Source organism: Aotus nancymaae, unplaced genomic scaffold (genome assembly GCF_030222135.1).
Source record: "Aotus nancymaae isolate 86718 unplaced genomic scaffold, 86718_ANA_hifiasm-v0.15.2.pri h1tg000033l, whole genome shotgun sequence".
In the NCBI taxonomy this organism is placed as follows: domain Eukaryota; kingdom Metazoa; phylum Chordata; class Mammalia; order Primates; family Aotidae; genus Aotus; species Aotus nancymaae.
This window is the reverse complement of record NW_026988447.1, coordinates 55,870,230-55,886,032: the sequence shown is the minus strand read 5'-3', so window position 1 is coordinate 55,886,032 and position 15,803 is coordinate 55,870,230. Positions and strand designations below refer to the sequence as shown.

The window sequence follows — 15,803 nt, the reverse complement described above, 5'->3', positions numbered from 1 at the left end:
GAGATTCTTTGAGACTAAGTAAGTGTCCTGTTCTCCAAAAAAGAAAAGAAAGAGATCAAAAAGATTGAGCAGCCAGGTGCAGTGGCTCACGCCTATAATCCCAGCACTTTGGGAGGCCGAGGCAGGTAGATCACCTGAGGTCCGGGATTTGAGAAACAGCGTGGCCAAACAGCCTGTCTCTACTAAAACTACAAAAATTAGCTGGGCCTGGTGGTGCGCACTTATAGTCCCAGCTACTTTTGAGGCTGAGGCAGGAGAACCTGGGAGGCCGAGGTTGCAGTGAGCTGAGATTGTGCCACTGCCCTCCAGCCTGGGTGACAGAGCAAGACTTCATCTCAAAGGAAAAAAAAAAAAGATTTAGCATTTATAGCTTTTTTCTAATGTCTTGTTTATTGTTTTTCTTGAGTATATTATGGATTAAAAATTCCCAAATTCTTAAGGCATTTGGATTTTTTTTTTTTTTTTGAGATGGAGTCTTGGTCTGTCGCCCAGGCTGGAATTCAGTGGCACAGTCTTGGCTCACTGCAGCCTCCACGCCCTGGGTTCAAGCAATTCTGTTGCCTCAGCCTCCCGAGTAGCTAGGACTACAGGCACATGCCGCCATGCCCAGCTAATTTTTTATTTTTAGTAGAGACAGGGTTTCACCATGTTGGCCAGAATGATCTTGATCTCCTGACCTCGTGATCCACCCGCCTCAGCCTCCCAAAGTACTGGGATTATAGGCGTGAGCCCTTAAGGCAGTTGGATTTTAATAATACCTAACGTTTTTAGCGCTTACTGAACGCCGGTAATAGCAGTATGGAGCTAGTATGTCTCCCTTGGTTTTTGTGTCAGTTTTTCTATATTCACATCCCGACTTTGTCACCTTCTAGCTTTGTGATAATTATAGTAACAATTTCATATAGTTGTTTTAAGGATCGAAGATAATGTTTGTAAAATGCTTAGAAAAATGTGTGGCAAATGTTAAACATTCAGAAAGATTAGCTGTCATTACCAGCATTGTGTTCTTGTCTGTTCTTCTCAATAATTCTGCAAGGCAGAAATAATCAACTCTATTTTATAGATGCATTAACTGCAGCCTGAACATGTTAAGTAGCATTTGTCTGTGATCACACAACTGGTCAGTAGGCAGAATAGGGATTCAAACCGAGGTCTCTCTGCAGAAGAGTATGAAAAGGAAGGTTTCTTCCTATCTAGTGAGAGACTATAAACCACTGGAGTAGATGGAAAGGGCACATGACAGTAGTCACTACGGTATTAAACGTACGTGTTATCTTACTCCTGTCTTTTTTCTATTCCACAAAATAAGACTATATTATTAACATTTTTACTAGAATCTTGGTGTTCTCTATTCATGGTTTTTTAAAATGGTATTTTTGTTGGTTGCAAATTAAAGAAACATTCTCAGTGGTGGGAGAAAGGAAAGAAAGTCTAGCTTTAGAAGCAATTTTAATTTTATTTTTTTAAACCCTACCCAGTTACAATAATTTTTTCATATGTACAGAGGTAAAAGAAAGTGGCTGAAATTGGTACGGGGATTACATGTTAAGCGTCTAATAAAGTAGCGATTTGGAGTGCTCTACTTCTTAAGCAATTCAGTGGTATTTATTCCCTTTATTTGTGAGATTTTTGTGTGTTTATGTAGGATTGTTCTCCAACTTTGAAAACAATTTATTGAACAGTGATGAAAAATCAACCAGCAGGTTTGAGAATCAGAATTTATTGGGTTAGCAGTGTTAAGTGTTGAGAAAAGTTTGGTCGAAAGCTGAGAAAAAAACAATTGGAAAATCTACCGGGAAGTATTTGTCTTGTTTTGTTTTTCCCCCTCTGTGACACTGTTTGGAGACAGAGGAAAGAGAACACGAAGAACATTTCCTGAGTCTCTTGCCAATATCTGTTATACATGTGATATCTGTTAAGTTGTAATAGTAGCCCTGTGTAGTAGGTGTTATTATGAAATACGTTGTTACTAATGAGGAGCAACTCAGAGATGTCAGGTGTTCATTTTCCCTCAACTGGTAGGTAGTGGACGTGGATTTGAGTTACAGCCTTTTCATGTTTTGTGCAAGTTATGAGGAAATCTCAAATTACCCAGTTAATTTCAAGTTTAGCAATACTAGTAAGTATATTGCCTTTGTTGACCCATGTTGCTTGTCTTTTAGAGAGAGAGAACAGCTTAAGCCTTTTTAAAAAGGCTTAATTGCTTTCTGATACTCATCCCTAGCTTCAAGGATTCTGAGCTATTCTTCTGATCTGTTCTCCTTCCTTCCTCAGATTTCAGCTCCCCCTCTTTTTCTCTTTCCCATTTCTTCTTTCAAGCTGTAATATAGAGCTTGAGAAGAATGAGGGAAGATTCCTTCCAAGTACTACATTTCATACTTGACCCCCGTTTGATCTCAGAATACTTATCATCACTAATTGTAATGTGAAGTGACTGAGGCAAATTGATGCTATCCAAGGATTAAGCATTGGACAAGTACCAAAGCTATTAATTCAGTGGAAATCAGCTTGTATGCTAAAAGCAGTATTTTGCTTGGTATCAGGATTCCAAAGATCAATACAGTAGCATAGCTCTGGCTGTCAAATACTTATAATATGATAGGAAACGGATACCATATGATGACAGTACAACTTGAAAAGTATAAGCGGGCGCAGTGGCAAGTGTCTGTAATCCAAGCACTTTGGGAGGCCGGATCACCTGAGGTCAGGAGTTCGAAATCAACCTGGCCAACATGGTGAAACCCCATCTCTACTAAAAATACAAAAATTAGCCGGGCATGGTGGTGAGCGCCTGTAATCTCAGCTACTTTGGAGACTGAGGCAGGAGAATCGCTTGAACCTGGGAGATGGAGGTTGCGTTGGGGGTTGCGGTGACTGAGATCACGCCACGGCACTCCAGCCTGGGTGACAAGAGTGAGACTCTGTCTCAAAAAAAAAAAAAAAAGTGAAAAGAAAAGTGTAGTAATTCAAGGTTGAGATTGTGCCCTACATAGGAGAGGAAATGATTTTCTGTGGGCCTATAGGAAAAGTTTGACAAAGGATTTGAAATTTGAAGGATGAGTAGTAATTTGCCATGTGAAGAAAGGAAATTATGGCTAACAGACCAACATGCATAATGCATAAACAGAAGAAAAAATGTAGTATTGGGTCAAGAGTCAGAAGTTTGATGTAACTACATCATAAGGTAAAAGAGGGTGGATGGTAAAGGGACAGGTGAGAGATACAGGTGAAAAGGACTAGTAGAAGCCAAATTTTGAAGTTTGTTTTATGACAATATGAAAGCATTTAGACCTTATTCACTAAGATGGTGGGGAAATTAGTGAAGCTTGTTTTTAAGCGTGTTCAGAATGTTAACATACAAGTTTTCAATAATGTTTTTTAAAAATACTCTTGATTTATTTGCCAGTGATGGCATGACCTCTAATTAATACACTAATTAGAATACATTAAATAATTAGCAAAATATGAGTCTCTTTAGCTTACTGGTTTATTTGGGTTTGTAACAGTTATTATTGCTTTGATATTTTGACAGGTTCAAAAACATAGATTTGCAGTTTTTCTTCTGAAACGGAATTTAAAGTAGACTAGCAGATTTCAAATTATTCAGTAAACAAAATAGAATAACTATTTCTATAAAAATTAAACTTTAAAGCTTATAGCATTATTAAAATGAACAATCTTTTTTTTTTTTTTTTGCTCTGAAGTGATCTTCTTTGACTCCATAAAATGAACAGTCTTTAAAATATTATCAGGTGATTTGACATGAAAGAAGCTAAACATCATAATTTAGTAGTATTATTTGAAATAAGTTGATATATAAGTAATCTTTTATCTTTGGACTTTATTTCTTTCAAGAGTAGTTATTTCTCGATATATACATTTAAAATTTTTCTTAAAATGCCAATATTTTTAATAGCAGTTTTATTGAGAAATAATTCACATACCATAAAATTCACCCATTTAAATTGTGCTGTTCTGCAGTTTTTAGCATATTCACAAAGTAGCAACCATCACTACTATGTAATTCCAGAACATTTTCTTCACCCCAAAATAGAAACTTCATACCTTTTAGCAGTCTTCCCACTGTACCATCCCCCCACAACCACACACAGCTCTGGGTAACCACTAATGCTCTCTCTATAGATTTGTCTGTTTTGAACATTTTTTATGTAGAGATCATATAATACGTGGTTGTTACTTGCATCATCTTTCTCTTAGCATAATGTTTTCAAGGTTCATCCATGTTATGGCATATGTCAGTACTTTATTACTTTTTGTTGCTGAAAAATATTCCATATGTGAATATATCACATTTTATTTATCCACTTATGAGTTGATGGACATTTGGGTTGTTTCTACTTTTTGGCTGTTATGAATAATCCTGCTGTGAACATTTTGTCGACAAGTTTTTGTGTGGGTTTATGTTTTCATTTCTCTTGAGTAGAATTGCTGGGTCAAAACTCTGTGTTTAGCTTTTGAGAAACTGCCAAACTGTTTTCCAAAGTAACTGTACCATTTTACAATCCAGTGAGGATTCTCATTTCTCCACATCCTTGGTAATAAGTTTTGGCAAAGATGTGGAAAAATTGCAGTCCTCATTGGATTGGTTATAACCATCCTAGTGGCTGTGAAATGGTATCTTGTCGTTTTGATTTTCATTTTCCTGATGGATAGTGATGTTAAGCATCTTTTCATGTGTTTATTGGCCATTTGTTTATCTTCTTTGGATGAATATCTTTTTAAAATCTTTGCCCATTTTTCATTTGGTTATTTGTTGTTTTATTGTTGAGTTTTAAGAGTTTATTACATATTCTTGGTATGAACCCCTTATCAGATACATGGTTTACAAATATTTACTCTGAGTCTTTTCACTTCTTAATATGGTAACCTTTAGAGCCCAAAAGTTGTTAATTTTGATGAAGTCCAAATTATCTGTTATTTCTTTTGTTGCTTGTACCTTTTATATTGTATCCAAAAATTTATTTAATCATGAAGATTTATTCCTGTATTCTAAGAGTTTTATAGTTTTAGCACTTACATTTTATGTCTGTAATCCATTTTGAGTTAGTTGTAGTGTAAGGTATAAGGAAGGGATCCAACTTTGTTCTGCATATGGGTATGTCTAGTTGTTCCAGCACCATTTGTTGAAAATATTATTATTTTCCCATTAGAATGTCATGGTAAATTGTTGAGGTTTATTTAGGTAAAATACACATAATATAAAATCAACTGTTTTAAAGTGTATAATTCAGTGGCATTTAGTACATGTACAGTATTGTGCAGCCCCATTTCTGTCTAGTTCTAACTTTGTGAAGTACTACACATTTTCGTCATCCCAAAAGAAAATCCTACACTCATTAAGCAGTTATTCCCCATTTTCCCCTCCCCTCAGCCCCTGACAACAACCATCTGTTTTCTGTCTCTATGGATTTACCTATTCTGGATATTTCATATAAATAGAATTATATAATATATGATCTTTCTATCTGATTTATTTCACTTAGGCAAATTTTCAGGTTTTGTTCACATCGTAGCATGTTTCAATACTTCATTTTTATGGCTAAATATCTAATTTTATAGATACACCATATTTTGTTTATTCATTTATCTGTTGAATATTTGGAGACTTTGACCTGATATATCAGCATTCTGCTTTAGTTTAAAATTCACAAATGAACAAAAATGAAGGACCATTACTTTCCATTCTTTATTAAGAGGAAAGATATATGTGCAAAATTGTTCTACTTATCACGAAGAAGACACTTAGTAAATATTAGTGTCTTCTACCTATTATGTATTTAATGGGTGTCTTCATATCTACTGTCTCATTTAGACCTTATAAGAATATTAAGACCAGGCATGGTGGCTTACAAATGTAATCCCTGAACTTTGGGAGGGCGAGTAGTGTGGGATCATGAGGTCAGGAGTTCGAGACCAGCCTGACCAACATGGCGAAACCCCATCTCTACTAAAAAAATACAAAAATTAGCCAGGCGTGGTGGTGTGCACCTGTAATCCCAGCTACTCAGGAGGCTAAGGGAGGCGAATCACTTGAACCTGGGAGGCGGAGGTTGCAGTGAGCTGAGATTGCACCACTGCACTTCCCTTGGCCGCAGAATGAGACTCCGTCTCAAAAAAAAATTGTTAGCATTTTGCATAAGAGAATATTGATGATTGTAACTTATTGAAAGTTATGTAGCAAGTTACCTTCACTTATTCCCAACAGAAAAAACCACAAAGTTATATACCAAGTAAATGACGGAGCTGATGTAACTGCAGTCTTTGCCTCCAAATCATGTTCTTTGCTGATAATAAAGTGTTCCTACACATTAGCTATTATTCCCTGAGTCAGTATACCTAATTCTCATGTTTATCCAAAATTATTCAGTGAAAGATAATTTTGCATACCTGTTCTTTTTCTATCACAGTCGAAAATTAACCTAAATATAGTTTAAACACCAGTTATAATATTGGTAAGAGCAAAGGATAACCTCTGTAGCACAGAATTTTGTCTTACTGTGAAACAGGCCAAGATCTCTAACATAATAGAGAGATCATGCACTTTTTTTTTATTCATCATAATATACTCTAGCATATATACCTAGGATAATTGTAGATCTCAATAAAATATTTGTTGAATGAAGTATATTGCATGTTCTATTCATGTGACCTGTGACCAGATTTCATCAGAAATTGCCACTGAACTCTCAAATCTTACAGGTTTTGAATGAGCACACATAGTAAAAGTTCTTATAGTCCAATGTTGGGTACCAGCCCCAACCCTGTTCCTGGGTTCCCCGAGCCCCAGTGTTGATGAGGGATTGAGAAAGGAAATAAAGACAAAGACACAGAAATAGAGTTAAAAGTATGGGTCCAGGGGACCAACGTAAAGTGTGAGGATTACGTTGGCCCTGAGTTCTGGTTTCCTCTGGTTTTTATTAGATGCACACACTCATTAATTGAGGGGTGGAAAGCAGAGGGGGCTTTATCAGGGAGGCCTTGAAACTATTGTGGGGCAAGATATCTAGGGAGAAGCATGCATCATTAGAATACAATGAAACAGGCGGTTCTTCTAAGAGAAGCTAATCTAGTACACCAAGTTTTACCACTGATCATTATCGATATGCAGCTGCACCAGAACACAGCAGGTAGGGTGCCACCAGGTCTGATCACACACAATGCATCAAGGAACTTTTATCTCCCGAGCACTGTGGACATAAGGCAACCAAAATTACCCTATATTCTGAGAACATAGGTGGAGCAGGAGGTGTTCCACTATCTCTGCCTGGAAGGCCTTACTGCCTTGCCAGCTCCCATCTGCAAAGACCCTCCCAGATCTTGTGAGCAGAGATCACCAACCTTCCCCGGGTGCTTACACAAGCCCTCTTTACGAGACCCCTTTGCAAACCCCATGTTGGAAAGGAGTTTGTGGGACCAAGGCAGTGTTTTCCTGCCTTGCAACCACATCACGGATGTGCCACGGTTAATGGGGCGCTCTCAGACAGTCTAACTTTAGGCCTCCCATTACTGCTTTTGCTCGTGCTTTTACAAGCTACAGGCTGTTCTCTTTTGGGCTGTGCTTTTCATTCACTATTGTTTATTTCAGGGTATAAACTTCAGTGTACCACAAACTCTATAAGCTAATAAGCAAATCAAACTTATATTTGTTTAATTAGTGATAGTAGAGACAGCATATGTCTGCCCCTGGTCATCTGGGCCCACAGTCCAACATATATATGAATTAGCATGCCTTTCATTTATATTACCTTTTTAAATATGGCAGGTGTTATTCAATTTCTATTCTGCAGATATATAAACTGAAACACAGAGAAGTTTTGTAGCATGCCAGAGAGCAGCCTAAGCCACAGACTCCTCATTTATAAATGTCTCAAACAGCTGTACTGTGATATAAATGAGTCATTAGAATTTAATTACCTTAAAATACCCTAATTACTGATAAAATGTATTTAGTAGTATGAGATTTGGTAGATGTAATCCTCAAGATGTGACTATATTAACATTTCTGTCAACCTAAAATTTTTATTTACATGTGTGACTACTTTTGAAAGTTTAATATCCTCTAAGATGCCTTACGTGTTTAACTGAATTTTATCCCACTCATCAGCTTCATAGTCTCCCCACTCTCATCGTCTATTCTTAGCAGAAATTCATTGGTTTTTAAAATGTCTTTAGACATCAATCATTTTACTTTTTTACTAGAATCAGGAATTTTCCTAGTTCAACAAAAACGTCGTTTTCAAAATTGCCAAAGGCTGCTTTCAGGTACTTTGTCATTTTAAACCTAGTAGATATTTTGGTTTTCCTTTTAGGTGTTGACAGCTCTTCTACCACAAGCAGTGCTTCTCCAATGCCTAACAGTTATGATGCCTTGGAAGGAGGCAGTTACCCAGGTAATTTGTTGTTTTGTTCTTGCTTGATCTTCATTTTAAAAGTTATTGACCATCAGTTCCCTTCAAATGTGAACATGTATTATACATAATAGCAGGTTATATTTTTAACAGAAAAAAAGGACATTTTTCTGGCATTTCTCAGCCTCAGCTTCCCTAGCGTTGTCACTACCATGAAGATTGTTTCTGGGGCCATTATTTTTATCTTTTTCTAAAAGATTTTCAATAGTTTTTCTCTTCTTTCTCCTTCTTTTTAAAGAATAAATATAATCCTTGCATAAATTTTATATTTCTATTCTCATGCTTAGGGCTTTGAGTTCTTTTCAACCAGCCTCTGAGTATAGTTTTTGACTCTGCTCCCTCAAAGGCTTCTGGCCGCCCTCAGTGGGTAAATGGATGCTACCCCCAACTTGGGGGTAGGTTTTAGAGACATCACTTTTAACCATATCTGGAAATCACTTTAGTCATTATATGCAAGTACAGGAGTGGATAGTATTTTTTAAAAAAACTATCATTTCATTTTAGTATCTCACCCTGTGATTTTTCTTGTTCTGCTATCTCCTATCAGTGACAACCTGACAACTGTACCTGACCTCTCTCTTTTTCTAGTGATTCCAAACTTTAACAGAAAAAGCAGTTTTGCCTTTCTCTTTATTTATCTCTTTGTTGATGATGCAGGGTTAAGCTTAATTGAAGTTGGAATGTTCTATACTTAAAAATACCATACTCTCTTGCTATCGCTATTGTATGAATCAGTAGAAAACTTTAATCTTTTCAGCTCAGTATGGAATTGCCTTGTAGTATTTTAAGAATACTTGAATGAACGACTCAGTTTTTTGTAATTAAGGATTTTTGCCCCTAGGAATTGTATGAGAGAAAGAGCGAGAGAGAAAGTGTGAGTGTGTGTGTGTGTGTGAAGTTGTAAACCATTCAAAAAATAATCTCTTGTCAAGATATTATAGAAGAGTTGCTTCATTCACTAAAAGATGAACAACCATATAGTATTTTATGAGCTCTAAATTAATGTTTAGTGTAGGATAGTTGAAAGATTCTGGCTCCTACAGTCAGACTGTGTTCTTTGTATTCATTCAGTCAACAAATTCTAGTCTTATAATGAACTATGTGTTGAGAGTATTTCAATAGACGTGGACAAGTTTTCTACCTATTTATACTGCACCAAAATTAAAGAAATATGTGAGCATCTGTCGCAGTAATGTTAAATGAATTGTAGGTCTGCTATAGGTCAGGTACTAGGGTAGATCTCTAGAAACGTAAGAATTATTATCCTTTCCTGAAGAAGATAAGAAGATTTAGACCTTCATGTTTATAACTCCAATTTTATTATCTCTCTCTTTCTTTCTCTTTTTTTTCTTTTTTTTTTTGAGGCAAGGCCTTACTCTGTTACTCAGGCTGGATTACAGTGGCATGATCATGGTTCACTGCAGCCTGGAACTCCTGGGCTCAAGCCATCCTCTCTCCTCAGCCTCCCAAGTAGCTGGGACTACAGGTGCACACCACCATACCCAGCTTTTTTTTTTCTTTACATATAGATGGGGTTTCACTTTGTTGTCCAGGCTGGTATCAAATATCTGGCTTCAAATAGTCCTTCCACCTCAGCCTCCCAAAGTATTGAGATAACAGGTGTGAGCCATTGCACCCAGCCCTAATTTTTTTTACTTCTTATGCTGATAACTTGTCATGTTAAGAGAAGTTCTGCCCATGTTTCCATCATCATGAGGAGGGACAAGCAAGAGATCTAAGGATTATGACACCGCATTGAAGGTCTTACCCTCTTAAGAAGTCTGGGAGGTTACTAGAAAGCCAGTAAGCTGATCCTTGCCTAATCAGCACAAGATGATAGCAGAATGACCAGGAGTGTATCTTCAGAATTAGAGCCAATAAGGAGATATGATTCCTCAAGAAAAAAAAAAAAAAAAGATTGATTCAGTTAAATGTTTCTAAGAATATATTTTTGCAGAATCCAAATGCTGGTGAAGAATATGAACTAAAATGAATGGACATTGTAGAGTTCACATCAAAATGGGACTAAACAGTCAATATACCAAATTGTTAATAATGCTTATGTGCAGTTCAAAGTAACTTTTAGAGTTTCTGTTATTATTGTTTTTGTACATGATATTTAAATTTTCTAGTTTTTTTTTGTTTTCATTCCACTTTCTGTTTTAAATTTAAATAAGGACATTTCAAATTTAAATAAGGACATTCATTCATTAAATACATTTTATTTGACATTAAATGCTAAACATTGTTCTAGGTGTGGGACACTATTCTAGATACTATCTTTCATACTTACAGTTTTGCCACTGCAAATAATGCACATTTATAGGGGATGGTGGAAACATGCTACCCCTTCCATAGGGTTAGTTTTTATATTGATGGTAGGGTCAGATAAAGCAAATTAGAGAAAAGAGTAAGTGGCACCCTTTTTATTGCTTGCTTTGTTTTGTGCTTATTAGTTTCTCCTGAGAGAATTTTTAAAAACTGTATTAACTGTGTGTATGTGTGTGTGTGTGTGTGTATATGATATATATTGCTCTTACCTGTTAGAATTACCAACTCAAGGGGCTCATGCCTGTATTCTCAGCACTTTGGGAGGCCAAGGTATAAGAATCTCTTGAGCACAGGAGTTCAAGACCAGCCTAGGCAGCATGGGGAGACCCCATTTCTATTTTAAAAATAGAAATACTAGCCAGGCATGTTGGCTCACACCTGTAATCCCAGCACTTTGGGAGGCTGAGGCAAGGGGATCACGAGGTTAGGAGTTCGAGAACAGCCTGACCAATATAGTGAAACCCCATTTCTAAAAATACAAAAATTAACTGGGTGTGGTGGTGCACGCCTGTAATCCCAGCTACTCAGGAGGCTGAGACAGGAGAATCGCTTGAACATGGGAGGTGGAGGTTGCAATGAGCCTAGATCTTGCCACTGCACTCCGGCTTGGGTGACAGAGTGAGACTTAATCTCACACACAAAAAATAAAAAAATAAATAAATAAATGCCAACTAAAGTTGGTGAAATGATGTAAAATTTGGGGTGTAGTTTTCTCATAAATACTCCTGCAAAAAAGGAAAAAAAAAAAGATGTAGTAGGACAACATGTAAAACAAGATTAGCAAAATATGGATAATTATTGAAGCTTAGTGATAGGTGTATGGGGTTCATTATTCTCCCTACTTTGTGTGTGTTCAAAATTTCTTAGAATAAAAAGCTTTAAAAAGCAAAAGGGAAATGCCAAGGATTATGGACTGGATCATAAGTTCAGTCTTTGTGGAATCTTGATTTTCAGTTGTTAACATCAGGTGTTTCTATTTTTTTAGATATGCTTTCTTCATCAGCAAGCAGTCCTGCTCCTGATCCCACCCATGAACCTGATCCTGCTCCTGCTCCAGCTCCAGCTTCAGCTCCAGCTCCTGCCGTTCCTCAGCCTTCAAAAATGGCTAAGCCTTTTGGCTATGGCTATCCAGCGCTTCAGCCTGGTTATCAGAATGCTACAGCACCACTTACTTCTGGAGTACAGCCCAGTAACCCAGTATATTCTGGATTCCAGCAGTATCCTCAAGTATGTATTCAGTCATATACACATTGTAACAGTTACAAAACTTAATTCTGACAAATTCCTGGTGAGGTTTGTACCTTTGATTCAAATGGATCTTAGTGACAAATACAGATCAGCCTAGATCAAACATACATAGAATTTGATCTCAGGTTTTTTGTGTATATATATTTAGAAAAAGATTAAATGAAATATACATATCACATTTTTAAAGAGGTTAAATCTAGCTCAAGATTTTAGCTATGATTTTTTTCTTCATTGCATCTTTTTCAGTCTACAATTGCAGATATTAATTTTATAATCAGAAAATTTAAGTAAACTTTTTTTTTAATTTTCTATTATTAAATGGCATTCTCTTCAGAAAATGACAAGGTAAAATGTGATTTGGTCTCTATTCTTCATTTGAAGAACTTATGACACATAACTGATCTTGATGAGAGCCTCCAGATACTTAAATATGCTCATCAGTTCACATGCTCATTTACTGCTGAAGTGGCTATGATTGTCTGGGTATAAACCTGGGGTTTGTCATCTTGCAGCCAGGAAAATTTAGGACACCTACACACACGAGTTTAGGGGTGGAAGTTTAATAGGCAGAAGAGAAGATAAAGAGAAACAGCTTTCTCCATAGAAAGAGGGGGTCTCCCAGCGGAAAAGACCGGCTGGTGGTTGATGCACCGGATTTTATAGTCTATCTTAAGGAGCCGGTGTCTCTTTTTTTTTTTTTTTTTTTTGAGACAGAGTCTTGCTCTGTCACCAGGCTGGAGTGCAATGGCGTGATCCCGGCTCACTGCAACTTCCGTTTTCCGGTTTCAAGCAATTCTCCTGCCTCAGCCTCCCAAGTAGCGGGGACTACAGATGTGCACCACCACACCCAGCTAATTTTTGTATTTATAGTAGAGACAGAGTTTCACCATGTTGGCCAGGATGGGCTCGATCTCTTGACCTCGTGATCCACCCGCCTCAGCCTCCCAAAGTGCCGGTGTCTTACTTACATAGGGCTCACAGATTGGTTCAATCAGATGTGATGTTTACATGAGGCGTTGGGGAAAAGGCTGCTCACCCCACCCTAGTCTTATTATACAAATGAATTATCCTTGGCCAGCACCGTCTTGTCTGCTCCTTACTGTACACGTGGCAGGCAGAGAAGGGGTGATGGAATCGCCATCTTGAACATGCCTAGTCCCTAGTTCTTGCCAGCATTACCTCATGCAGGCTCGCAGCTTGCTTATCTATGTCTGCAGCTCGACTTTACAGGCTGCTCTTTGTAGGAAAATAATTTGGGGCTGCTTTTCATTAAAAAGAAAAGCCCTAAGAATAAAAATTTAAAAAATAAATAAATAAATAAATAAATAAAAGAAAAGCCTTACTGAGGACTCAGATACCCTCACTATCTGCCTAAGTGATTTCTTCTTAACTCCTATATCCCTGCCTCTAGGACCTATTCTGACATGACCTTTTCTGGAGCCACCTCATAAACATAGCAGTATAACAAATGATACGGTATTTATACAGTGAAATACTTAACAGGTCAGTATTTCACATCTGTATTTCTTGAGAAGATAAAATATAGGGAAACTTTTTTTTTTTTGAGATGGAGTCTCACTCTGTCTCCCAGACTGGAGTGCAGTGGCACAATCTCAGCTCACTGCAACCTCCACCTCCTGGGTTTAGGTGATTCGCGGCCTCAGCCTTCAGAGTAGCTGGGATTATAGGCACCCACCACCATGCCCGGCTAATTTTTGTATTTTTAGTAGAGATGGAGTTTCACCATTTTGGCCAGGCTGGTCTCTAATTCCTGACCTCAAGTGATCTGCTTGTTTTCGCCTCCCAAAATGCTGGGATTACAGGCATGAGCCAATGTGCCCGGCAGCGAAACAGTTTTAATGACAAAAGTATTGCTACTTACAGAAAACTGTTCTTAGTTGACTAACCTTATAGAAATTTTATAGTGAAGTAAGAATGAAAATTAGGATAATCAGTGAGGAGCAGTGGCTTACTCATGTAGTTCCAGCTACTCAAGACTAAGGTAGAAGTATTTGGTTGGGGTAGGCAGGGGAGAAAAAGGAAAATTATTTGTTTCTGGAATTTAACCTTAGAATTAAAGTACAGAGGAAAAAGAGAGGAGAAAAACTGAGAGAGACATTAGAGGCATATGGGTGGTTAGTACAGATTCTCTGCCTCTCATTTTGCTAGATTTTCTTTATGGCTCTGTTGTGCCATGTGAAACAATTTTTAAGTCTGTCTTGTCCGACTCTTGTACTTTTAGGGAAATTCCTATTTGGGGTTGTAACATATTATTTACTTATAATTTTAATGACAAGAAAACCAGGTTCAAAGAAAGGATTGATTCTTGGAAGTGTTGAGCAAACAGAAAAAAAATTATTTTGAAATAGTAAGTGGTCTTACATAATGACTTAGGACAATAGTCCACAAACCATGGACCTCCGGCCAAATCTGGCCCACTGCCTGTTTATAATAAAGTTTTATTGGAATACAGCCATGCCCATTCTTTTCTGTTATTGTCTATGACTGTTTTTGCACTACAGTGATACAGTTTAGTAGTTGCAAAAGAGATCATGTAGCTCTCAAAGCTTTAAAATATTGACGGTCTGAGTCTCCACAGAAAAACTTTGCTGACCCCTGACATAGGCGTATAGGAAGTATTTTTGATTTCATATTTTATATGAGAGATTATTTTATAAAAGTCAAGAAATTATCTTTGGAATAAGAGTAAAAATGAATGTTCTACCAGAATTTAAAAATACAACATCATTCTATTCTGTAATCACAATTCTTTTTATGTTCTGGGTCTAGTACATGTGTCAGAAAAGTTTGGATAAAGGGGACAAAGATATACTAAAACGTTATCTGAGTTACTAATCACACTTATGTGAGCATCATAAAGCCAAAATATTTAGAAGTAGACTGTTAAGAGAGCAACCATTCCCACCTTTTTTTTTTTTTTGGAATATAATTGGAAGCATAGCATATGTACTCATGTCTAGATTCTTTTGCTCAACATTATGCTTATTGTGTGATTGTAATTCACTTGTTTTCATTGTTATGTGGTACTCAATCATGTGAATAGACCAGTTTGTTTATTTGTTCTATTGTTGATGAGCACTGTGGTAACTTTCCAGTGTGGGGCTATTATGAATGATGCTATTGTGAACATTTCTGTCCCTGTCTTTTAGTGAGTATATATAGGAATGGAATTGTTGGGCCATTGCATATTCGTTTTTCAATTTTAGCCGTTAAAACTAGACAGTTTGCCAAAGTGATGTTCTGATTTATACCTCATTAGCAGTGTGTGAGAGTTCAGTTGCTTCACATTCTAGTCAACACTTGGAATTTTGACTTTTTAAATTTTAAATAGTCACCTTCCTTTCATTTTGTGAGGAAATAGAAACTCAAATAAGTGAAATCACCTGTCCAGTACCAGGCTTGATTCTAAGAATGCAAAAGACTTTGCAATTCAGAATTAAGCACAAAAAATTTTTCTGTTTAACTGGAAAGGATTTGTACAGTCCGATTTGATCTATGAATCTTTGCAAGGAAGATTACAAGCAGCTATTTATTTTTGTCCTGATCTGAATTTAAAACAGTTTTTTGGACACTACTGTTTCAGGGTTGGTGAACAGTAATGATTTAGGTATACAGCTAGGACCTACATTTAAATTCTTACCTATTTACTAAAAAAAGATTATAAATTTAAACCTAAGATTAACACTGTCAGACTTTTTTAAAAGAAGACTTTTTGTTTGTTTGTTTGTTTGAGACAGAGTCTTGCTCTGTTGCCCAGGCTGGAGTGCAGTGGGC

At 36.9% G+C, this 15,803-nt stretch overlaps 1 protein-coding gene across 3 annotated transcripts in view; it reads left to right on the top strand.

The window, feature by feature from the left end:
- SEC24B (SEC24 homolog B, COPII coat complex component) overlaps nucleotides 1-15,803 on the top strand; it is a 103,994-nt gene that overhangs the window by 50,558 nt on the left and 37,633 nt on the right. For all 3 annotated transcript variants that reach the window (XM_064384021.1, XM_064384019.1, XM_064384020.1), the window contains 2 exons: nucleotides 8,331-8,411; nucleotides 11,746-11,987. In XM_064384021.1, coding sequence (XP_064240091.1) covers nucleotides 8,331-8,411; nucleotides 11,746-11,987 — 323 coding nt within the window. The remainder of the gene's footprint in view (nucleotides 1-8,330; nucleotides 8,412-11,745; nucleotides 11,988-15,803) is intronic.